At 41.5% G+C, this 26,354-nt stretch overlaps 2 protein-coding genes across 3 annotated transcripts; one reads left to right on the forward strand and one right to left on the reverse strand.

Annotated features, from left to right (window-relative positions):
* Positions 1 to 866: 866 nt before the first annotated feature.
* alg9 (ALG9 alpha-1,2-mannosyltransferase) lies at positions 867 to 13,112 on the forward strand. Of its 2 annotated transcripts, XR_013933581.1 has the most exons (16): positions 867 to 1,034; positions 3,067 to 3,202; positions 3,493 to 3,627; positions 3,785 to 3,855; positions 4,670 to 4,758; positions 4,869 to 5,004; positions 5,226 to 5,313; positions 5,405 to 5,510; positions 5,970 to 6,092; positions 7,424 to 7,578; positions 8,740 to 8,869; positions 9,818 to 9,965; positions 10,156 to 10,285; positions 10,712 to 10,842; positions 12,071 to 12,620; positions 12,806 to 13,112. XR_013933581.1 is itself a non-coding variant. In XM_080434956.1 (15 exons), the coding sequence occupies exons 1-15, from the start codon at positions 889 to 891 to the stop codon at positions 12,192 to 12,194; spliced, it is 1,848 nt and encodes a 615-aa protein (XP_080291082.1). In that variant the 5' UTR covers positions 867 to 888; the 3' UTR covers positions 12,195 to 13,112. The 2 variants fall into 2 exon arrangements, 1 of the variants encoding a protein (XP_080291082.1); XM_080434956.1 differs by having other exon boundaries at positions 12,071 to 13,112.
* A 2,644-nt stretch (positions 13,113 to 15,756) lies between these two features.
* layna (layilin a) lies at positions 15,757 to 23,235 on the reverse strand (the record flags this gene model as incomplete). Its single annotated transcript, XM_080436143.1, has 7 exons — positions 15,757 to 17,038; positions 17,727 to 17,823; positions 18,355 to 18,417; positions 19,467 to 19,511; positions 20,852 to 21,009; positions 22,108 to 22,408; positions 23,220 to 23,235. 7 exons carry the CDS (start codon positions 23,233 to 23,235, stop codon positions 15,757 to 15,759), a joined length of 1,962 nt encoding a protein of 653 aa, XP_080292269.1.
* Positions 23,236 to 26,354: the final 3,119 nt, after the last annotated feature.

Here is a 26,354-nt window from a genome sequence, read left to right on the forward strand (position 1 = left end):
TTGAGTTTCGCTTTTGAAAGAAAATAAAACATTTCTTAATGATAATTATCATTCATTTGTACTGGGGGGGGGGGGTTACATAATATAGGGTTGAATGTGCTACTGTACAGGTATCAAGCTTGAGGAACCGAATATAACATGACGCCACTTCTCCATTGAACTTCAATGGATGCAGCCTCCATGTTCTTTTCTGTTGCCCTATTATTTTTATGAATGGTGTGCTCGTTCTTGATTACCACTGGCACTGTAGGTATAGTTGAGCCAAAAGACCAGTGACTCTTTGGAGCTTACAGTGGGCCCCTGACACATCTGGTCACTTTTTATTATTATTATTATTATTTTATTTTATGTTTTAGATTTTATTTTATATTTACATTTATTTTATAAACCGGGCCAAACACAATCATTCTTGAATTACTTTTAATGCCTAGATTGCTAGCCTGGTAAACCATCCCGGTCGTGTGAATTCACATTATCATGTGTCTTCATGATAATTGCTACAATTGCTACAAATAGACTACAAAACCTGTGGCTAGTCATTGAAGGCATAAACAAGAAGTTGAAGGGTACATTTAGGATTGATAATGATGTAGTGTAGCCTATTGCCTACTACTGTGTGTGCATTTTCAAATCATGTATACTTTACAACATGATTACAATACCTACCATTTTCCAAAGCATAGATTTGTTATTATCATTATTATTATTTATTTTTACATTTTGGGAAAACATGCCAATTTAACATTTGAGGTGCCCACGCACTGCCCACCATTGCCATTGGTGCTATTCAATAGACAAGGCCACGCGATATTAGACTCTTGAGTCTGGTCACGCGAGATTGTGACGGCCAGTGGCGGAAACGCACGAAGCCCTGAGCTGCTGGTAAACATGGCGGCGAAGGGGCTTCGGCAGCGAACTAGGCGAGGAAGCAGACAGGACGCGATCAACGTGAATAATGTCCCCAACATCGAAGCTCGAACAGCGAAGGAGGACAAGGGCAGTGATGACATGAAAGGTGCAGAGGCTCGGCAGGAGTGAGTATGCCACATTTTATTTAGGTATCTGTATGAGCCCCTAGCCCCGATACATGACTGTCATATGACAGTCATTGATGAACTTCAACCTGGTGTTTGCACTTTCTCCCTTTTTGGCCCGTACATCTACATAAACGTTCAGATTTCAAATTTAAAGTGCTTACCCTATGGCCACGGATGTTACAATTATGTACGGGCCCTCAGGCGTACCCGTATTTTCCGTATTGTTAATTAAAAAGCATTTTAATCCGATCGGTGGCCATTTTCTCCGTATTTTCTTTGCTTTCAACTACGTGACCCTATCGGTTGGGAGGCACTCTGATACATTATAACTATGAGAAAATGGCCACCGATCGGATTACAATGCTTTTTATTGAATAATACGGAATATACGGTTACTTCTAAGAGCCCGTACATAATGGCAACATCCGTGGCCATGGGGTAAGCACTTTATATTTGAAATCTGAACGTTAATGCAGATGTACGGGTCAAAAAGGGAGAACGTGCAAACACCAGGTTGAAGTTCATCCATAATTTACGGTCGTGACAGACGACCGTCGTGTGATCCATGGCTACCATAGCCATTACGTTGTCACTTCATGATGTCAATACAATCATGTTGATGGATCAGTCAGTACTGTACATATAACATAATGGACCATGCATGCACCCACAATGGATTGAAATATAATTAAGTCTTTCGTTGGGTGTGTGTTGTACATGTTGTTGTTGTAACTGAATGAGTCGCATGCTGCTTGGTCTCATACAGTGTCATCACCACTTGGTTTGATTCATTCATTCTGCCTTAAGATGTGACTTAATTGATGTAGCTTTTTTATATTACCTGACCTGTCACACACAAAATCTACTTACCAACATGGTCAATCGCGGCCGTTGGTGACTAACTTGCTGTCACTAGAAACACTATGTAAGAATACTGTACAATTTCTCTCTCTATGGTCAGTTTAAAGCCAAGACACCTCAGGATTAAGGCAGCTTGGGATTTATTTTTCTCTTTGACACGTCAGCAATAAGGTGCCTGTAGGAGCTCCACCTAGAATTATTGTGTAGGCAGGGTACAATTCTTTGTCTCATTCGTGGCTGGTTTGGTTACAGTTTGAGGTAGTGGAGAAAGCAATGGAATAGGCAGGCTTAAGCAGCCTAAGGCATGGGCAGGAAAAGTCCTCACATTTTTTACTTAAAGTAAAAGTATCAATACTGCAATGTAAAAATACTCTGTTTAAGTAAAAGTCTGGAATTCAAAATTTACTACAAAGGTATTCGTATCAACATTTACTTAAAGTACCAAAAGTAGAAAGTACTCATTATGCAAAATGTCCCATTTCACAAGTTTTCAAAATCTTTTGAAAATGGCAGATATACAAGCTCACAATGCCTCGCATCACGACGCATTGTGAGCTTGTAGATCGTCTATTTTCAAATGGCCGAAATGTATATAGGGCTGAAGTGGGTAATGTATGTTTTGTAAAAAAATATTCAAAATCTACAAAGTAACTAAAGTTTTCAAATAATTGTAGTGGAGTAAAAGTATAATATTTGCCTCTGAGATGTAGTGGAGTAGAAGTAAAAAAATACCTCAAAATTTAAGTACAGTACTTGAGTACATGTACTTAGTTACTTTACACCACTGGACATGGGGAAACTGGAAAATTACACCTGCAGTTGTCAGAAACTTGCCCAGATGTCCAATATCAGTATATAACGTTTTGCATAAAATAATTAATAATGCAGCAAGCAATTGATAAACGGCAAGCTTGGATCCTTTTGCGAATTGTCACACCAAACATCAAAATGGCTTCTATAGCCACTGAAAGTTAGTAAATGCCACTAATTAATTTACTGTTTTGATTTGTTATTGCTAATTTGTAATACTATTACTTACGGTATGATCGCTATGCAAAACACTCAACAGCGAAACCATACTTTTACAGGACTTTTTTTACTGTACCATACTTAAGTGTGTGTGTGTGTGTGTGTGTGTGTGTGTGTGTGTGGCGTGCGTGTTAAACAGTCCAGTAAGTCGAGGAGGGCAGGTATGGGCACCCGAGGGGTCGACAGCATTCAAATGCCTTCTCTCTGCACGCTTCTGTGCAGCACTGCTCAGTAACATCTCCGACTGTGACGAGACCTTTAATTACTGGGAGCCTGTAAGTAGTGTCTGCATTGTGTGTGGAATTTCTGGAATACTAAGTAATAAGATATGAATGCATTTAATTTGTGTATAAATAATAATAATAATGAGATGTCAGTATCGTCTGATATCATGTTTGATGACATTGCACGAGGGGCCACCGGGCCAGGAGTGTGTGCCCCCATTAAGCAGGTTACTGTACAGCTGTGCTTCTTTTAGCTGTAGTTTGTCTAGTTAGTAGTTTGTCTATGCTCTTTCTTTCTTTCTATAATCTTCTTTTTTCTAACATAATGTCCCATTGGACAGATGCACTACCTGTTATATGGCACAGGGATGCAAACATGGGAGTATTCTCCATTATATGCCATCAGATCCTACGCTTACCTCTGGTTACACGCCCTGCCTGCTTGTCTACATGCTCATGTACTACAGACCAACAAGGTAACTACACTCTTATTTCTCTCTCCTTGTCCTCTTTCTCTCTCTCTCTCTCTCGCTCTCTCTTTCTCCATCTATCTCTCCCTCTCTCTCGCAGACACATACATACTGTAGGTCTCTGTAAAAAACATTAATTCCTGTATATTTGTCTATGTTGCAGGTTTTGGTGTTCTACTTTGTACGATGTGCCCTTGCTTTCTTCTGCTGTGTCTGTGAGCTCTATTTCTATAAGTGAGTAGTGTCTTCAATGAATGGGTGAACAGGGGGATGTGTTCTTTTTTTGATTATCTAAAATGTATACAGTAATTATATTTTAAAGTTGCTCGTAAGGGATAATGTACAGTACAGTAAAGTCTTCACCCTGTCATGGTTTATTTTCCATTAATGACTTCCTCAATGTACATTGTCCTGTTTATCACATGGCTACTTATAAGCAAATTCAATAATTTGACACTAAACATTGATTAAAAAAAAAAAGTTTTGTTATAACAAGTTTACGTTTCCATAGCAATGTGTAAACGGAGGCAGAGTAGCGGTTCTTTAATGAGAAATAACGAGCCCAGATTGTCATGATTGACCAATCAGAATTAGAGTTTCAGCAAAGCTGTGCAATAAAGAAAAATTTAAGGGTTTTGTCAATTGTCAGTTTTTAATGATTGTTACAAAACAAACAAAGCTCTGTGTGTCTGTAGCTCTGTCTGTGCCCAAAATCTGTTCTGCCCGGTTCTCCTCAGTGGCTGGAGCAATTGCTCTGCATTTGCACACACAGCCATTGACCATTACCGTGTGCACGGAACACCGAAGCCCATTTTTTCGTTTTCCCCAAATGTCAGCTGTTTATTAGCGTTTTTGTGTTCGCTGGCTCCCGGGTTGCCAAATCATGTGCGTGAAACAAGCGTGGGTGCTCATATCCCCCGACTGCGTATGGTCTAGTAATAATAATTTAGATTTTATCCCATTGTCTGATAATTGCCATGTGAGTAATCGTGTGTGTGTGTGTGTGTGCGTGTGTGTGTGTGTGTGTGTGTGTGTGTGTGTGACTCAGGGCAGTGTGTAAAAAGTTTGGCTTGCACGTTGGCCGCCTGATGTTGGCATTCCTTGTCCTGAGCACTGGAATGTTCTGCTCCTCGGCAGGTTGGTCCAAAAACAGGGCACCTCTACACCAGAGAACATATTGGGTAACACAACATAACAACATGTTTATACGACATGTGCTGATCATTTTATGTGGCCTTTGTCTGCAGCATTCCTGCCCTCTTCGTTCTGCATGTACACTACTTTGGTCGCCATGACAGGCTGGTTCCAGGACTCGCCTCCATTGGCCATCCTGGGGGTAGCTGCCGGTGCCATTGTTGGGTGGCCTTTCTCTGCTCTGATTGGGTAAGATTGAAAAGCTCACAAATCCTTTTTTATTGAGTTAAAAAAGCTCATTTTGAAAAGTGTTTTTAATATTGCATACACAATTTACAGTCTGAGATTACATAACCTGTACTTTATGTATCATGACTGCATCCAATGCACAGACATAAAAAAAATACAATTCTTTCTCAAAAGAAGTTCTGTTACTAACGTAACGTTACCTATGGCCTGACTGTTGGTAGGATCCCGATTGCCTTGGACCTGCTGTTGATAAAGAGACAGTGGAAGAGCTTCATCACCTGGTCAGCCGTTGCTCTGCTGCTTCTGCTGGTGAGACTTCCCCTGACACTCACCGGTCGTTTAATGGGAACGTGTGCACATGTCCGCTTCTTTACAGATCGCGTTTGCCTTTCTTTCTCAGGTACCCCTAGTGGTGGTGGACTCTTTCTTTTATGGGAAGCTTGTCATCGCTCCACTAAATATCCTGCTGTACAACGTCTTCACTGAGCACGGCCCTGATCTCTATGGTAAAGACACCACCAGTGCCTCTGCTTGTTTTGTGTGCTGACCGACATTGGCATAATACATTTCGGTGTGGGCGAGAGGTTTGATAAGAGACTAGACATACTGTACAACAGTAGCTCTCATAATCTTTCATAGTATACAGTATATATATTCAAGAAAGATGCATATTTTCATTCGTATTTTCATATTTGATAGACATGCAATATATTCACTTTATAAGAGACTTATAAGAGATCAAATGCGTTGACATGTTTAGGCAAGATTGACTTCATCATCAATATGATGTCAGAAGTCCACATGGGCACCATGCTTGTTTGACATGTAGCCTGAACTCTGAACTGCACCGGTGTTTCAACCTTATTACTGTATTACTGACACCTGTATTTCCCTCTGGGATCTATAAAGGTTTACGTTATCTTACATGTTTTTTAAAGTAGGGTTTGTTGTTGTTTTTGATGCAGGTACAGAGCCTTGGCATTTCTACTTTAAAAATGGTCTCCTGAACTTTAACCTGGTGTTTGCCCTGGCACTGTTCTCTCTACCACTAACCGCTCTAATGGAGACACTGCTGCACAGGTTCAATGGTGAGTACTCCATTGTGTGTGTGTGTGTGTGTGTGTGTGTGTGTGTGTGTGTGTGTGACAGAAGCTCATTTACAGTATATTTGGGAGGACACATTTGGCCAAATGAGGTAGATATTGTAGACCACTGACTTGTGCTTTGTTCACAAACTACTCTCAAGATTAGACAGGCCATGATGTCATAATTACACTCACTCTGTCTTGTTTTTACAATCATGTCAGCTTGAGGTGGTATCTCACCACCTCAAGTTGAACCCAGACAAGACCAAGCTCCTTCTTCCCAGTTAAGTCCTGCCCGATGCAGGATCTAACTATTTACATAGAGAACGTCCTGGTGACTTCGGTTCCATCGGCCAAGAACCTGGCTTGGTGTTGTCCTGGACAGTCAGCTCTCATTCAAAGCCCACATTGCAGCGGTCACTCGATCCTGTAGGTTTACACTCTATAACATTCAAAGGATCAGACCATTCCTCACCCAGGAGTCAGCCCAGCTCCCTATCCAGACAGTCATATAAAAACTTGACTACTGTAACTCACTCCTTACTGGCGGAGGCCAGTAAGGAGTCAGTTACAGTAGTCAAGTTTTGAGGCTTAAGTGCATGTGCACTTAAGCCCCTCCAAATGATCCAGAATGCCGCGGCATGCTTGGTCTTCAACCAATTTTCACATGTCTTCTCCCTTCTCCGCTCCCTCTATTGGCTCCCAGTTACTTCCCCCACAGAGTACAAAACACTGATGTTGGCCTACAAAGAAACCAAAGGTATGGCACCCCCATATCAAAGCCTGATCCAACCCTACAACCTTTCCCGCTCACTCAGATCAGCTAACACAGGGAAGCTGTCAGAACCTTCCTTAAAACATCCAGGACACAGCTCCACACGTCCCAGACTCTTCTCCCTTTTGGCTCCCAAACTGTGGAACGAACTCCCCATTGCTAGTAGAACTGCAGACTCACTGCCAATCTGAGTCTGAAGACTCACCGCTTCAGACTCCGCCTTAGCCCGTAGCACTTGCCCTAGCACTGCCCTAGTCTTGACAACCTTGCAGGCTTATGTAAAGGCAAAAATGTAGATGGCATGTTATGTAGACAGACGCTATAGGTCGTTTGTAGACCTGGCATCCTATAGTGTGCATAGTTTCAATGTATATTATTGATTTTTTAAAATATTATACTGTTTAGACCGATGATAGGTTCTTGGTTAACCTACTGTATGATCCTAGATTACTATTTCTATGCATTGCACCTTGTGTTTTCCTTGCTTACTGTAAGTCGAGCGTCTGCTAAATGCTTAAATGCTTAAATTGTATGTCTTACTGTTTGATTGTCTCTTCAGTGCAGAACCTTGGACGTCCATACTGGCTGACTCTGTCTCCCATGTACCTGTGGATGTTGGTGTTCTTTACCAGGCCACACAAAGAAGAGAGGTTTCTTTTTCCCATCTACCCCCTCATTTGCCTCAACGGAGCAGTTGCGCTCTCCTCCCTGCAGGTACGTGGTGAAATCTCACACCATTTGTAAACCACTGGATCACGAGTCGACCCCAAAGCTGCACTGTAAGACATCCTGACAGCATCACAGACAAAGACAAAGAATCTTTAATTAAGACCAAAGGCTTTCTATTTGTGCTCTTTTAGATATCATCCCCCATTTATTCAAGCATACCCAGATGGGAGCGCCACGTATCTAACAAACAATAGCGCCCTCTGCTGTAACCCTACACCATTGCAACAACGGTTACATTTGCACTTTTCAGAGGTTATAATGTGTTGAAATTCTTTATTGGGAATAACCCCTTGAGATGAACCATCTCGTTTTCAAGGGGGTCCACAATTACAGAATACATAATAATACATACATTTAAAAACAACAACCCGAACAATTCAAACAACATCAACCAAGGGAGCAAAACAAAACATAACACTAACACAACAACAATACACAGAGCACATACTGTATATGAATCATTGCATCATAGATCTGTTACAATGATTAGTGAAAACATGAACAGGTAATCTCAAGGTGAGAGGATAGCTCAGTTTTATACAACTGAAGAGATGTTATTGACTGAATATGAACAGGTAGATTGTTCCAGTCAGAAGGAGCTTTAAGCCTAAAGGATTTTTTGGAAACTGATTTATAGTAGATACTCATGGAACATCAAAGAAAACCTGTGCACGATGTTTAGAAGTGAATCATCCATATACTGTTTGAGATACTGTGGATAATTAAAATGAATACATTTAAAAATGAACTGTAACCAGTGCTGCTGTCGGCTTACTGTGGTAGATGGCAAGTTAATATTTTCATACATGGTGTAATGATGAGTCGTATATGGACATCGAAGAATAAAATAAATCTGCATAACGGTTGTATATTGTATTAACCCATTAAGACCGGAAAAGCCTATATGTTGTTGTACCTTTAAAATCGGGAAAGTATCTGTGCCATTTTAGATGTTAGTTGCTATGTACTGTATATAGCAACTGAAATTAAAAAACAAAATTGAATGAAAAATAAAAGATTTTCTGAAAACTTTTACATTTAGAAGGCCTTTTTAAAATCTTCTTCGGGTCTAAATGGGTTAAGTGGGAAAACTATATGACTCTGTGACTGTACACTTTGCAAGCTTCCTTGCCTCTGTGTCTGCAGAAATGCTACCACTTCCTGTTCCAGCGCTATCGTTTGGAGCACTACACTGTCTCCTCCAACTGGTTGGCTCTGGGTTCCCTACTGGTCTTCACACTGCTGTCACTGTCTCGCTCCATGGCCCTTTTCAGAGGTACACGCACGCACACACACACACACACACACACACACACACACAGAGGTAATTGGTAGTTTAACGCATTATAGAAACTAACAGAAATAATGTAGTTCAAAGCATGATGATTTTACAAGGAATTTACTTTGGCCGGTGATACAGTGAGTGGCAACCCTATATTAAACAATAGGACTACTAAAGTATATGACCACACATATGGTTGTGTAAATCGACACTGCACAAGACACAGTACAGTCAGACAGTAAATTGAACATTAGACACCAGGCATCATAGCAGTCATGAAGACTGAGAATTAGGTCTCATGATTGTATGTTGCTGTATTCAATAGAGGCACCGACTCTAAATGCTTGCATGTGTGCACATGCAAACACTGTTCAGTTTACCAGTATGGGAAGGTATGATGCCCATAATTTACCACTTATATTTTAGCCTTTTAGCTGGCATTCTAATCCAGACAACAGTCAAGCACAGCCATAAAATAGGCATGAATTTATAGAAATGAAAACGATCCTTACTGTGTTAATGTTGGTACACATTTGTAGTGCTCAGAAAATGTTCATTTGATCCTAGTATTGAAGTAAGAAGTGGTATGTTGAAGTTTAAAACACATTTTTGGTTTGGTTTTTAAATCGAGTTATATCAAAACCAGCATGCACAGTTAAATCGTCAGTGTTAATTTAACCCTTAGAGTGTACACATGTAAACCAAATGAACCCTTTCAGGGGCTAGCGTCGAAGTGTCCTTGAGCAAGACACTTGACTGACTCTAACTGCCCCGATGCGCTGGTTGGTGTCTTACATGGTTTCCTGCCATGAGTGTGTGAATGGGTGAATGTAATGCACATTTTAAAGCGCATTGGATGAAGGTGCTGTAAATGCTAATGCACCATTTATTGCATGGATTACACTCTAGGAGAAATGTCACTTACAGTATCTCTGTCGGCAGGCTACCACGCCCCTCTGGACTTATACCCAGAGTTTCACCGCATCGCCAAGGACCCTACTCTCCACTCTGTTCCTGAAGGCAGGAATGTTAGCGTGTGTGTGGGCAAGGAGTGGTACCGCTTCCCAAGCAGCTTTCTCCTACCTAACAAGTCAGTATTGAAATAGAATGTCACACCACTGTTTCCATCCAGCTGTTAATTACATTTTAAATTTGATGTAAAAAAAAAACTCTTGACCAAAATTATTAAATTAAATATAAAATTATGAATGTTCTCGATAAAACCATTTAGATGTTTTTTCTATTACTTGCATATAATAATGCTTCGTTCACATCTCCAGCTGGCAATTGCAGTTCATCCAATCAGAGTTCAAAGGACAGCTGCCTCAGCCCTATGCCTCCATTCCATTGGCTACTCAGATCATTCCAGCCAATATGAATGACCAGAACCTGGAAGAGCCAAGCAGATATGTGAGTCAATCAGGCAACATAACAGTAACACTTTATGATGTGGTTCATGGTGAATTAACCATTAGTAAATGTTATTTTAATGTTTATGTTACAGAAATTGACAATTAGTTTGTTACTAATGTATGTACTGTACATTAATTATTTCATTCATGAAATTAGTTAACTATTGTTTTTATAGTACCATAACAATTTAACAGCCAAATCCATTGCTTAATAACATTTAATTAGTAGTTTTTATTTAATTGATGAACATGGATATCTAATAAATGAATATTAATGAATAATTTTATAATATAATATAACCTTACCATTATCTTGAGTTTTACATTTACTGTAGTGTACCCTCACCATCCCATGACCCGGTATCCCTACTGTGGACTTTTCTTTTTACTGACTCCATAGTGGATTTGTTTTGCCGTCTTGCAGATGGATATTCGGCAGTGCCATTACCTTGTAGACCTAGACACAGAGAGCGAGACGGCCCACGAGCCACGCTACTCTTCTAATAAAGAGGAGTGGAGCGTTATTGCCTACAAGCCTTTTCTTCAAGCATCCAGGTACTTTCTCAAACACATACGCAGTTCACATTAATTGAAAATAATGTTTTTTGTGGACCTTGTAGGCCCTTGAAAATGTGGGAATTTGTGAGTTTGTTTACGACCAACAAGAACACGTATTTGTTGCCGAGTCTTTGTTCACACTTGGCACAAGACTACATTTTCTCCTCTAGTGGACTCAAGGTGCCCTTTGGTCATTTTGCATATTGATTACCAAATAAATACTGAGTCCTTGCACAGTTCAGAGAAGGACAAGTTCATAGGCATTAGGCAATCATACTGTCAACTGAAATACTGTAGATTGATATGTGTGGTGCAGGCTATTTGAGGTGTCACAAGCGGCACAACAGACATTATGCAATGTAGTACATTGGCCTATCCATTCTCCTTATAAACAAATAGCATTGTAATGTTTTCTTGGTGAAAAAGCCTAATTATAGTTAACTTCGCTGAAAATGTTTGTGCTGAGAATTTTAAGCTTGGTGAATCATTTGTATTGCCTATATTCCACTATTTTCCAGTGCTGAGTCAGTTCCTGCTGCCAAATTTGTGAATCCAAATTTGCGGTATACAGCACAAAAATGTGTGCTTGATGTGCAAAGGCTTGAACAATTCCGTTTTAAGAATTCTCAAATGTTAATGTTAAGATGTAGGTCAGCCCATTCAGATTTTGTAAAAAAAAGAAAAAATGCCCTGACAAAGCCCCGGAAAGCAGAAAACTAAGATAATCAAAGACTCAAAAAGTTACATCTAGAAACCCTTCTCTATAAGGTGGACATGAAGATAATATTCCGGAGAACTTGCCACGTGCATGAAAACACAAAAACGGGGTATAGAAAAATAAAACAAGACTTGGTCTAATGACTGTCATTAGACCAAGTCTTGTTTTATTTTTCTATACCCCGTTTTTGTGTTTTCATGCACGATCAGGCTGAAGTCCGAGATCCACATGAGAGGCTCTCATGTGGATCTCGGACTTCAGCCTGATCCGAGCTGCGTTAACTTCGATTGTAAAAATGTAAGTTTAAATACTTCCTAAAATGTTAAAAATCATATGTGGTGGTTAATTCCTTGGCCTACTGGTAGTGTGCACAAGAAATTGGTGCTGATGGGTCCAGCAATTTGCGAGATAGGCTCTGGACACACACAGAGACGGATAGACCCTCTTATAAGTAGATGGCTAGCCTCCGACAGAGCCCCGCCGTAATAAGCACTATTTCTCTCTCAGGTCATCTCCTCTTTTTCGAGCGTTCTACATCCCATTCCTGTCAGACCAGCACACCAGCTACAGTCGCTATGTTATCCTGAAACCACGGCGACCAAAGCAGCCTCGCAAGCGCTCCCACGGCTGACCTCACCGCCCTAACCGTCAGAACTTTGGAACGGTGTTGGTTCTGAAACTCTTTGAGAACACGCAGATTGTCCCTCGACTCTCTTTCAAACACCTCCTCTCATTCCTCCATCCTTCAAATGTTGTGGGTGTGTGTGCGTGTGTTTGTGTAGCCTACTGTATGTTTGTGTACGCGGGTGTGTGAGTGTAGGTGGGATACTGTATGTGTGTCTATGTAAAGATATTTAAGTTTATATCTCTTTATGAAATGCGTCAAAGATATCTCACCCTTTAAGGACATCTATGTCTGCTTAAGCCTGTCAGGGGCATCAGTGTGTGCAAGGGAAAGTGTGTGCGTGCACGTCCGTGCGGGCGAGTGGTTGTGTGTATGCTTGGTATGTATAAGCAGGACCTGTGTAGCAAGCATAGTGTGTGTGTGTGTGTGTGTGTGTGTGTGTGTGTGTGTGTGTGTGTGTGTGTGTGTGTGTGTGTGTGTGTGTGTGTGTGTGTGTGTGTGTGTGTGTGTGTGTGTGTGTGTGTGTGTGTGTGTGTGTGTGTGTGTGTGTGTGTGTGTGTGTGTGTGTGTGTGTGTGTGTGTGTGTGTGTGTGTGTGTGTGTGTGAGAAAGACACAGCAGGAAATGAATGTGGGGGTGACGCACACAAGGTTTTGGCCAGATATTGTCCCAGTTAAGCTGTTGCACATAAACATAAAAGTATTGAGTGCTTTTCTTTTCATGCTGAACCTGGAAATGTGTCGTGAACAATTTCAAGTTTAATCTGTTAAAAGAATGATCTCACAGTGCGGATTCACCTCTAAATGAATGTTATGTGACTATGTGGTCTTTTGGAAACGTAAATGGTCGAGGATGAATGTCTTTGTCAAAGTGAGGGTGCATGATTAATTTAATTTGAAATGTTAATAAAAAAAACATAAGTACACACCTCTTGTCTTTTACTATGGAGGAAATGGATTACATTGGTAAAATTAGATCACACCAGGTTGGAACCAGGCTACATGATAGTAGGTCACCTGCACTAATTAAAAACAGTCAGTTAAAATATATTGTTGCTGTTGATCAGAAACCTTGTATATCCATATTTCAACTTTTTAGGTTTTTGAGTAAACTAATGCCCAAGCATGTCGTGCAAAAGTAGTGGAAATAGCCAAGTTCACATGGCTTCGCATGGCGACGTGTTGTGAGCTTGTAGATCTTCAGTTTTTGAAAAGTCTCAGTTTCATAGATATTTAACTAATGAAAAGTATTAACACAATCTTGTGACTAAATCCAACAACATTGGATCCACTGGAACTCGGGGTGCTTTTTCCCCATCTCCTGAAATTTAATGGTTTTGGACATAAAAGGTTTATACTCAACAGCGAATGTATGTTTTTGAGTTATGCTCAATGGAAAAGAGTAGTTATACAATATTATACAGTGAGTGTTATGATGTGGGGGGGGGGGGGGGGGGCGTCTGTCATGTCTGTTCTGTTCGACAAATATCGGTACCACACACTGACAAGTATTATGTTTCAGACATTTTATTTCAGAGTTCTTAGATACTGTATCAAACATACAACTCACTCACTTGTAATTGGGTGAGTTTTCATTTGAACAAGGCATGATGCATTTTAAATAATACACACACAATGCAGTACTTTCTCATTCTCTTTAATATCATGCCAGTGCTTTGTTCAGGCTGCAGGCTCTCAAACAGATTTCAGTCAATGAACCCCTTTCCACTTGCAAACCCTCTATTGGATGGTGCCGTGTTTGTGACACCAAATACAGGGTCGTTGGTAGGTGGTGATGGTGTGAACAAAGCTATAAATGATTGTAAACAGTTAATTACTTGAAAATGACCTTTTATATTGGTTTGTTTGTCCTTCCTTTTCAAGTGATGTCAGTTTGATGTGCCATAAATTCATAGAGGTAGTCTCTCCCTGACCATGTGGTCTATTAGAAAAAACAGCCTTGTATATCCATATTTCAACTTTTTAGGTTTTTGAGTAAACTAATGCCCAAGCATGTCGTGCAAAAGTAGTGGAAATAGTCAAGTTCACATGGCTTCGCATGGCGACGTGTTGTGAGCTTGTAGATCTTCAGTTTTTGAAAAGTCTCAGTTTCATAGATATTTAACTAATGAAAAGTATTAACACAATCTTGTGACTAAATCCAACAACATTGGATCCACTGGAACTCGGGGTGCTTTTTCCATCTCCTGAAATTTAATGGTTTTGGACATAAAAGGTTTATACTCAACAGCGAATGTATGTTTTTGAGTTATGCTCAATGGAAAAGAGTAGTTATACAATATTATACAGTGAGTGTTATGATGTGGGGGGGGGGGGGGGGCGTCTGTCATGTCTGTTCTGTTCGACAAATATCGGTACCACACACTGACAAGTATTATGTTTCAGACATTTTATTTCAGAGTTCTTAGATACTGTATCAAACATACAAATCACTCACTTGTAATTGGGTGAGTTTTCATTTGAACAAGGCATGATGCATTTTAAATAATACACACACAATGCAGTACTTTCTAATTTTCTTTAATATCATGCCAGTGCTTTGTTCAGGCTGCAGGCTCTCAAACAGATTTCAGTCAATGAACCCCTTTCCACTTGCAAACCCTCTATTGGATGGTGCCGTGTTTGTGACACCAAATACAGGGTCGTTGGTAGGTGGTGATGGTGTGAACAAAGCTATAAATGATTGTAAACAGTTAATTACTTGAAAATTACCTTTTATATTGGTTTGTTTGTCCTTCCTTTTCAAGTGATGTCAGTTTGATGTGCCATAAATTCATAGAGGTAGTCTCTCCCTGACCATGTGGTCTATTAGAAAAAAACAGCATCTTCAGGCACAGAAAGGAGAAAGCAGAATTTATATTTTGTCACACAATGGTGTTGCTCACTTCGAGCTGGCAACGTGAAGTGCAGACATCACATGATCATGTTAGTCGACCCTCTGGTGAGCACCTACAAGGTGGTCGACATCAGGAAAGCTGTTGTGCGACAAACTATAAAGTAGGCTTAAGCCTGATTCTTATACTTAATTGTGCACCGGCGTCACGCACAGAAAATGGCAGATCTATCACCTGTGCGCAACAAAATATAACTCAGGCTTTACGGGTTCATGACCCCACAGTGATCCCACAAGGCAAGAGCAGCATAACAAGGCCATGCAAATAGGCGGCCAAACAGGGCACACACACCCCTATACTCCGTGCAGTTTAGGTCAGGAAAGGGAAAAGTTAGTTAAATCTCCTTTTACATTTTCTTTAGATTGCAAGGGGGGAGAAAGAGTGAGGTGGCGTTTTACAAAAGTCACATTTGGATTTGTTCGCTTGTTCGGATTTGTTCACTTAAAAAACAACTCTCACAGTCCCATCAGGAACAAATGGCTTTATCCTACTGGTATCTCAAGGCACCTCCTCTCTTTACTGGGTAAAGAGTTACACGATCTCCGAGGAGCTCTGTTCTTCTGCACCCCACCACTCCCCTCCCCACAATCCCACACATGCATGTACTGTACACACATACCAGTGGACACACGTTACACAGAAGCAGTATGGTGCATTAGTAGTTGTTATTGTTGACCCATTCTGCTTCATTGAAGTATCGCCTGCCACTGCCAAGGACCAGCTCATTTCTGTAACAATCCATGTTTGGTTGGTAGGATTTGCGGTTTCCATAATACCCAAGACTGGTTTGGTATGTATCTTCCTTTCCGTTGCTCAGATACGTCTGATAGATGTCAGCCTTCACTGTATGCCCACCAGGCGCAAGACCATGATCGTAGAACTCACCCCTCCCTCCCAGACTGCCCTCATACATCTCCTGCTCGCCATAGTTGCCAGACCCAAAGTGCTCACTCTTTGCTGTACGACGGCCTAGGCTCCTGTCATACATTTCTCTGTTCGCAGAACGGCTTAGGCTAGTGTCATACAAGTCCCTCTTCCCCATGCGACTCAGGCTGGGGTCATAAGAGTCCCTCTTTGCTGAGCGAGTCAGGCTTTTATCGTACGAGTCTCTCTTGCCTGAGTAAGTCATGCTAGTGTCATACGAGTCCCTCTTTCCTGTGCGAGTCAGGCTTGTGTCGTATGAGTCCCTCTTTCCTGCGCGCGTCAGGCTTCCTGCACGAGACAGGCTGGTTTCGTATGAGTCTCCCTTTACCGTGCGAGTCAGGCTTGTATCGTACGAATCCCTCTTTCCTGCACGAGCCAGGCTCGTGTCGTACAAGTCCTTTCCTGTGTGAGCCAGGCTTGTGTCGTACGAGGCCTTTCCTGTGTGAGTCAGGCTTGAGTCGTACGCGTCCTTCCCTGTGCGAGTCAGGCTTGTGTCGTACGCGTCCTTCTTTCCTGTGCGAGTTAGGCTTGTGTCGTACGCGTCCTTCTTTCCTGTGCGAGTTAGGCTTGTGTCATACGCGTCCTTCTTTCCTGGCCGAGTCAGGCTTGTGTCGTATGCGTCCTTCTTTCCTGGTCGAGTCAGGCTTGTGTCGTACAAGTCCTTCTTTCCCGTGTGAGTCGAGCTTGTGTCGCAGAATTCCCGGATGCCCCGGCGCCCCAGGCTGAGGTCATTGAGGTCAAAGTTAAGGAAGCCGCTCTCTGTGCTAGCGAGTGTCACAAAGCCACTCTCTGTGTCCCGACCCCCCAGGTTGTCGTAGTCACCGGTGGTGGGCGAGGAGACCTCGGGGGAGGAAACCTGAGATAGGAATGAGGAATTATTGGTGTGCGGACGGGTTGCCATCAGGTCGTCTTCCTTCTGTAAGCGAATTACGTTGTAGACGTCGGTTGAAGTTGGGCTGGGACAGAGTCCTAGCTCGGTCTGACACACTTCTGATTTCTGTTGCTTCTTCCTTCTGACACCAGTGAAAAAAGAAAAATGGACATTTAGTAGAAATGCGAAAGTCTCATACCTCAACAAAGAAATCGATAGGAATAAGAATAGTGACTTTAATGCCCTCAATTACCGTTGCAGTCTTCATTACAAATCTTAATCTTCCCAAAGTACTTAGGCATGTCAACTGACGTGCCTAATTGCATTGTCACAAAATGATTATGCTGCATATAAGAGCAGTTTTTACTTCGTCCACAGCTGAAAAACTGTCTTGATTGATGTAACTTCAGCCAGCCAAGTGGCCTTTAGAGTATGAATTAGCTACTTGGCTACAGTTTAGATTAGTCAGCGTGGAGGGGATATAACTGCTCATCAGTATTCAGACAGCGCATTTCTCTTTTAGTACAGTATATGGTATGCTTAATATGCACTGTTTGTGCCAGGGGTTTCCCTAATATATGAGGAGTGTCCCAACATGTTTACGATGCACTTAAAGTTCTGCATGATAAGTAGAATTTACTATTCTGTGAAACACGCATAATAGTAAACGTTGAGTGGTAAATCTACTGTAGAACAACACCATCCATATTAATTGCATGTATTATTTTATTTTTTAAATATTTAGAATAACCAGGATTTATTGTTGAAATACAGTACCCCGCCCCCTCCCCTCTCCTTAAAACCTTGATAGATTTGCTGCTGCTCCTCACCGTCTGACCAGCAGTTTGTAGCAGCAGACTCCCGTCACAGTCAGAAACAGCAGGAGCAGAGGTATGGTTGGAAGGATGATGTAAATCAAATTCAGGGCTGAAAGACACATAGAAAATAAAGATCTGGTTTTAGTGACGGTATTGCTTACCATCTCTCAGGGATCAATAAATATCTTACCTTAATTGGGACCCTGGACTCCAATTGCTCACTATTGACTGTTATATTAATACTCGTATAACTAATCGGTAGGTCCGTGAAAATGTGACTGCCAGGCTGATCGCTGTTCTAAATCATTATGTTTATTGCAATTTAAATATCCATGTCCCTGCTGTACCTAAGGCTTTATTTTAGTCAAGTACGCTAGCCAAAGACATCAAACAGTGCGGATCTAACTAAAAACATTAATGTATTTCTTCTCGTGTGTGAAAGGGCCCTAAGTTGTAGCGTTAGGGCACTTTGACTCTTGTTGGCCATTGCTACAGAAAACTTGATGTATGACCAATGTATTTCTTGCCAATCAGAGAAGTAGCAGTACATGATGTTGCTGACCCAAATACAAAATTAGGTGGCGATTTTGGACATCTCTGTCACACCTTCATGTTGAGGTCTAAAATGAATGCTACGGACCTGTAGTCCTGTTCTTCTCGTGGTCAGCTGGCTTCCAGGGAAGGATAGCTGTAGGTAGGGCATCTGTAATCACCAGCATTAGTTATGGTAAGACACTTCAAACAATCAATACTAATCATATTTATTCCTAAATGATGTTGGCTATTGTTTCAGTTTAGGACAAGCTTAAGTTAACCACTTGAACCCTATTGACCGGGGTCCCCCAGGGTCTGTACTTGGCCCCATCCCTTTTCTCCTCCACGCCAATTCTCTTAGTTGAAAATAGCCAATCTACAAGCATACAGTGTGCTGGTAGATCTGCTATTTTCGCGGGATGTTTGCCTACTGTTTGTTTACATATTATGAAATAACAATAAAATCCTCTCTGACCTTACCTTACTTACTAAGGTCTGAGGAAGAGCCTCCCGGCTCGAAACTTTACCACCAATAAAGGAAAAAAAAACACGATGGGAGCAGCATTCTGGTCTGTGGATTTTATTGTTATTCCATGTAGATTTTTTTATCCAGCACCCAGCCCAGCAGGACAGGATGTGCTTGTCTTTTCTCTTTTGTCACTTTGTGGCACCTTTTTCATTGATGTTTACATATTAACATTAACATGCCCAGAATAGGGTTCATGTGGTTAAATAAGTCAAATAATGCACAATGATGATGGCATCAATGTAATTCATCAACAACTGGCTTTATCAGTCATACCGTATTCGTCATAGTTAATATATGCATACTGTAGAATCTCAGCCAATATGTAGTGTCCTTGTTGGCTGCTGGAGAAATTGTTCCTGTTGTATGATTGGTAACCATAAAAATGACTTGTTATAAACTGTTAACGGACTTGTTAAAGTGAGAGTTAGTCTGAGGATTTTGAGTTGCAATTCATGTTTGTAGGGGTGCAACAGTTAATACATATTTAATTTATTGTATTTATAACTAACAAATTATAAGTTGCAGCCCTAACTATATGTGAGTTCTGTATGTCCATGTCCTACAGTATGTTGGAGGTCCTACGTTAGTTGTCTGATGTCACTGCACTACGTACCAAAGAAAAGTCCTTCTGTAAGCCTCAACCTTTAAAAAAAACAACAACAAAAAACGATTGGTACAAACTGTCTTACCAGTTTGGGTTGAGTTGGGGGAAGGCGAAGGGTCTAGTGTTTTTTCTGCAAAAGAAATAGATACATCATACACAATCATCAATGTTCTGTGTTCACAATCATTTGAGAAATTTCAAATGAAATTCAAAGGCAGTTATATTTGTACACATCCCTGTGTGCGTGTGAGTATAAAATGTGCGTACCCAGGGGCGTAGCAGCAAATTCTGGGCCCTGGGGACAAAGATTCACTGTGGGCCCCCCTATGATTTATTTTCTTTTTTTTAGGCCCCCCTTACCTGGGGCCCTGGTAACTCAGTCCCACTTACCCCCCCCCCCCCCCCCTGTGACGCCCCTGAGCGTTATACTTGGTTGTGTATCATGTTGTGCACCAAAAATAGCAGATCTACAAGCTCACAACTTGCCGTGCTGTGAAGCGTTGTGAAAGTGTAGATCTAACATTGTGTGCGACCACGGTGTGCAACTAAGTATAGATCAGGCTTACCGTGAAAGTGTTTGTGTATCGCTTCCCAGGCCCGGCGCCAGCATGAAATGACTGAGGGTGCAGTTGAAAATTGTGAGGGTGCACACCAGTACTCACTGTCTCCCCAAGCGAAGCACGCGCGCGAAAATGTGCGGTTATTGCGCGGATTGTGGCCGTTTTGGGGCGTTTTTTTGTTACTTTATTTCGGGGTTAGGATTAGGTTAGGCTTATGTTATTTAATTCGTATTTTTGCCTGATTTTACCGATTTGTTTATCAACAAATTAATTATAAAAAAATAAAATGTAATTTATTTATTTATTTTCAAAATAAACTGAGGGGGCACAATTTGAAACTGAGGGGCCAGGCACCCCCGTGGCGCCGGGCCTGTAGCTTCCTCTGTGTGTGTTAATGGTGAGGGTTAGTTTGTGTGTGCATCTATGTGTGTGTGCATGTTCATGTACACACAGTGGTGTAAAGTAACTAAGTTACAATTAATTTACAATTAATCAAGTACAGTACTTAAGTACAATGTTGAGGTACTTTTACTTTACTGGAGTATTTTCAATTGTCTATACTTTTACTTCTACTCCACTACATCTCAGAGGCAAATATTGTACTTTTGAAAACTAGTTACTTTGCGGATATAAATGATTACATTATAAAAAACACATTAACCACTTCAGCCCTATTTTATACCTAGGCTATTTGAAATAATATACTAATAATAATTTTCAAACATTTTAGTACTTTTACTTTTGGTACTTTAAGTACATTTTGATACCAATACTTTTGTACTTTGACTCTAATTTTTAATTCCGGACTTTTACTTGTAACAGAGTACTTCTACATTGAAGTATTGATATTTTTACTTAAGTAAAACATTTGAGTACTTTTTCCACCACTGTGTACACGCGTCTGCCATACCTGAGGTGTATTTGCAGATGAAGTTGTTCTTGGTCTCACAGTTGTCATCATTCCATTGGAACATGTAGAGTCCTCCAAGGCCAGGGGGAGCGGACGGCTGGTGGTACATCACCACACACACCTCGTACCCGCACGATGGCTCGTCCCAGTGCCAGTTCCTACACACACATACAGAATCTTTCAAAGATCTTTATGAAGCAGGATGGGCAGGCTCTTTATTACTGTGACGCTCAACCCTTTTTAATTTGATGTGTGCAATAGGCCATGGACCCCCATTTGATACTATATTTCATCTCTTCGACCCCAATCTACACTGTAAAATGATCAGTGTTAAGTCTGAGAGTGAAGAAATGGACCTGTGTCCATTTAGGTACATTTTGACACTGTCTTTAATGAACACTGAGGTTTTTTTTTGCTTTTTATAGGGGCATCCTCACGCCCCTTTTAAACTCTCGGCTCTGTTTCAAAGCATACGCAGCACATTGCAGATGACACGATGTGCTGGTGATCCATTTGTGCTCTCTGTGAGTTATGATTGAGTTAGGGTCCATTTGGGTCCTAACTCAATCATTTAGCTGGGGACACTCTATACCCAGACCCTAATAATTCTTCACCAATTAGCCAGACAGAGTGGGAGACAGTGAGGAAAGGTGCTTGAGGAGAACTCTGACAGAATGTGCCAGCCGGGTGTACGTGTGGTAGTGAAGATCTATTGGGGACTCCACGCAACACTGCACTGCAAAAGAATCACTGCGCTGTGATTAAAAGTGTAGAATTGTCCGCATTGCAGTCAGTGTTGCGTGGAGTCTCACTGTCTTATACGTACGTATGTACTGGTATGTGCACTGCGCCTGCCAAAGAAGTGCTTTATAAAACAAGACAAAAATTAAAAGGTATATGATAAATAAAAAATACAACTGTTTAAAAGCATAGCATTAAAGGATATAAACAAGGATGAAAGAGAGGCCACAAATAAGATGAAATAAATAAGAAAGGCCTTAACATAGAAGTACATTTTCATGAGTGATTTATAAGATGTCACTGATTTTGCTTGCCATGGGATCCTCAGGCAGGGCGTTCAGGCAAGGCCTTGGTTTGGTGCCCGGCCCATAAAGTCCCCAATCTCCCCCCAGGTAATGACGCAGGTTTTAGGATAAACCAAGAGGGGCCTACCTGACTATCTCAGACTAGACAGGTGTGCAGAAACATCTTAATATTAATATTTTGAGTTTCAGTGACTAATATGTGCTATGCACCTGAATGTGGACTTGCTGCCGTCCACCCAGTAGTACTGCGAGGAGCAATCGGCCTCGAGGCTGTCCTGGTCTCCATGGTTACGGTGGAGCCCAATCCAGAAGTCTCCATCGGAGGGGCGGAGTTCCGTGATCAGTTGCTCTATGATTTTCTGCTCGGCCAGAGACTCCACGCTCAGCAGCTCTCCGCCGTCCCTTCGGCAAGCAATCTCCGCCTCTCCGAAGTTCAGCCGCCGACGGGGCTCGGAGAAATACGCGAGCTTGTAACACGGTTTCCCTTTCCCAACCCTACAGACACGTTGACCTGCACACACATGTCACCTCTGATTATTATAGATAGGCCGGATAATATTAATAATGACATTTTCAGTAATCCCTTCTTTGTATCAGCTATCAAATTAATCTGCTCGGTAGAGCTGGGCAATACAAAATATATTGAAACCGACATTTAGAACCAATAACTAACTTAATCTTGCTCATACTGTAGGTTAATCAAGAAGCAGGTCCCCCCCCCCCTTTTTAAATTTATGTATCAATGAATTGACACGAAGAAATTCTAATGGCTTTTTATAATCGAGTTTGATGAACCACTTAACCCTGTATTATACTTCGTTGTACAATGGTAGCGTGCAAAAGTAGCCAATCTACAAGCTCACAACGTGTCTCATCGCCACGCGTTCTGAGCTTGTGGATCAGCTATTTTCACTATTTCCTTTTCATAATTGTTCATTAATCGTAATTTAGGCAAACGTTTGAAATAATCGTGATATTGATTTGAAGTCATCGGTACCAACACTGAACATTGAATCTTGTGAACTAGAACGTAGGCCGCATGCACTGTCTATGCCCCTTAACTAACAGTGAGAATAGTCTGTCTGTACAATAATCTGTCTACCCTGTAGGCTGTGGCCACATCCACACTAAGATGTTTGTTTGAAAATATATACCTCCTATTGTTGAACTTTTGCTATGTTTGCACCAACATCCACACTACTCTGTAACCCCTAAAATGTAGATATTTCAAAACACTGGTCTATGTCTTACATTTTCTCTACAGGTTCAGTTGTGAAGGCAGTTCATGGTACAGAATACTTTTCTAAGCGTATATAACGTACCTCTGGCTTCAAACATATTTGCTTCACGTCCAGAGAGACGCCATGTAGTCAGACCATAAGAAAAACAAGCAGAAAGATGCACAAATTAATGGTGTGTTTAGTGTGTGTGTGTGTGCGTGTGTGTGTGTGTGTGTGTGTGTGTGTGTGTATGTATGTGGGTGAGTGTGTGTGTGTGAGTGTGTGAGTGTTGACGTGTCACTTACCTGTGATTAGGTTAGGTGCTGTTGATGGAATGAAATATAAAAGTAGAAGTTGACAGAGAACTGTTATCAGCTTCATCTTTTTCATTTGTCGTCTGCTCATATCCCTCTGTGTTCAACTTTTCATCCCTTCCCCTGTTCATCCACTCAACCTTTCAGTGTGAAACGCTACCATCCTACCTACTGTATACTTCTTACAAAAAATAAGGGAAAAAATTAAATCTTGGGGAAAGAAATGCTGAAATTCAGAGTGAAATCCTTAGAAATTGCATAAACTCAAATCTCCTTTTTCCATCAGCCCAAGGCTGGAAGAAGGAAAGAAAGAAAGTGTGTGGCAGACCAGAGAAAGAGCAGAAGGAGCCAGAGGGGGGAGGAGGAGGAGGAGGAGGAGAATGTGTTTGGGAGGGGGGGCTGTAATCTGTTAAGAGCAGTCTTAATGATTGGAAGAAGAGGCTGCATCGATCGTAAGACATCTAATCATGCAAGTGCTCCTGGCCGTAAACGCTGACAAGAGGCAGACTTCATTCCTTTATTCCTTTAGCTTTTGACATCGTCATTATAACGATGTAACACGAAAAAGTTGTTCACTGATGATTCAAAGAATGTTCTCTTGTGGGGGAGTGGGGTGGCGGGGGACACTCACTCACAACAGTGAGTGTAGGGTTTAATATGATAAAAGTCATAAGGGAGATTTTTATTCAACCATTTGGAGACATTCACTGTACACTGAATTCCCAGGATCAGCAGAACCCACATTTCGGAGCATAAATGAGTTTGTGTGTGCGTGTACGTGCAGTCCTTAATGATACTGTAGTAATTTCTAAAATGGCCCATAAGGTTGATTTAAAGCATGCAGAGAGACACAACAGCCAGAGTTCCACCAGCGTGCCATCTGCAATGTGCTGCGTATGCTTTGAAACAGGGCTGAGAGTTTAAAAGGGGAGTGAGGATGCCCCTACACAGTAAAAGACCTCAGTGGTAATTTAACTAAAAGAGTGTAAAAATGGACCTAAGTGGATGGGTCCATTTTTACACTCTGAGTTAAATTAAAACTGAGGTTTTTACTAGATAGAGTAGACTTTCCCTGCATCAGTCAAAGTGTGTGATTACGATAACACGATCCTTCTCAAGCACATGGTTATTGGTTTCAGTGTGAAAATATTAACCGCTGTAACAACGTTTAACGTACATGATTTAAAGTGTTTTAGTGTGTGTGTGTGTGTGTGTGTGTGTGTGTGTGTGTAAAGGCACGTTGATGACGTGCACCTCAGACAAAACTTGATGCAGGGGCACTGAAAATATTGACTAAAGCAAGGCTCCTCATGCGTTTTGAATTTCCCCATGCATACAGTATGGCATCTGAGACATCTAATTGGGAGTCAGACAGGGTTTTATTCAATTATCCCAGCACCCTCTGCCCAGTGCGCACCCTGAACTCCTTCTCCCACCGCCCCTCCCATCTTCTCCTCCTCCAGCTCTATGATCTCCTCCCATCTAACCTCCTCCCCCCTTTCTCAATCACTTAAAGGGACCTCAGATGGATGGCCCCAGGGAAAATTGGTGCATCACTGACTAACTGTACGCCACACGCACACACACACACACACACACACACACACACACACACACACACACACACACACACACACACACCGTAATAGTCATCATAGTATAGTACAGTATATGTAACAGCCCCACAATCTCCATCATATATGCCACAAATTACACACACATAATCAAACCATACGTACAAACACACACACACGCGCGTGCGCACATGCAAACGAGCGTGCATGCACACTCACACACACGCGCACACACGCACGCACACACACACGCATGCAAAAGAGCGCACGTGCACACTCACTCACTCACACACACACACACACACACACACACACACACACACACACACACACACACACACACACACACACACACACGCACACACACACACACACACACGCATGCAAACTCACACGTGTGCACACTCACACGCACAGGCACACTCAGCAGACCCGATCTTTTCCTGACCAGGAAAGTAGATAGGGCGTATCTGAAAATATGACTTGTGGGTGCTTCAGTAAATGTGTAAAAGGGAACTCCAGTGTATGTGGTCTTCTACTCTATTTGAACCCTAGCATCTCTATTCAGGACTTGAAGATTGGCGAAAATAGCCCATCTACAAGCACACAACACGTCGCGGCAACGAAGATATTTTAGTGTAGAGGCAAAACAGGAGGGGGCCTAGTATAGTGCCCAGGCAGACTCTGGTCAACTAAGTATATAGGAGGGTTTAAGTGGATAAACAAGTTAAAGCTGTTGTAGTGATTTTCTTTATATTCTGATAGTAATCATTGCTATAGAGTGTTTGTTCAGTAACAGGGGTCTCCCCATCTCTCCAGCTCTTTAGTAAACAAAAAAATACATTTTCAGGTGGGTTGCCAATTTCATCCAATCAGAGAGAGTACCCATTTATCAGCTTCAATGTTATATTGTTCCAGTTTCAATTGCGTATGCTCATTTCTTTGTGTCATCACTTACAATTTCATTTGTTTATCCTGTATCCTCAGAGACCCCCATTGAACAAACTCTATAGCAATGATTATTATTGGAATGTAGAGCTATTTAACACATATTTTAACAAACAAATTTCATTTAATCCTCTCTTCAGGGCAGCCTACTGATCAAATCTGCTCATCCGTTCTCAAGTGATCTAGTGTAGCGGCTAATTGAATTGTTGCATTATAATCGTTCACAAGTGGAAACAAGTACCAAATTTGCGCAACTACTCCTTAGGGATTGCTCTTAAGATAAAACCCATTAGCCAAGATGGCCACGCTGTTAATACTTTTTTGGGAGCAAGGTGGTTTAGAATTGTCCAATATTAATGATCTTGCTATCGAAGCATATATTTTTTTACCACAGAGAAGCC

Source organism: Gymnoscopelus braueri, assembly GCF_963280865.1.
Source record: "Gymnoscopelus braueri genome assembly, chromosome: 8".
NCBI classification, from domain to species: Eukaryota; Metazoa; Chordata; class Actinopteri; order Myctophiformes; family Myctophidae; genus Gymnoscopelus; species Gymnoscopelus braueri.

Excerpts from the sequence above, each read along its gene's own strand:
- alg9 (XM_080434956.1), top strand. The coding sequence starts at position 889 with ATGGCGGCGAAGGGGCTTCGGCAGCGAACTAGGCGAGGAAGCAGACAG. Across the intron at positions 6,093-7,423 it reads ACTGCTGCACAGGTTCAATG|TGCAGAACCTTGGACGTCCA; the intron begins GTGAGTACTCCA and ends TTGTCTCTTCAG. Across the intron at positions 9,966-10,155 it reads AGCTTTCTCCTACCTAACAA|CTGGCAATTGCAGTTCATCC; the intron begins GTCAGTATTGAA and ends TCACATCTCCAG.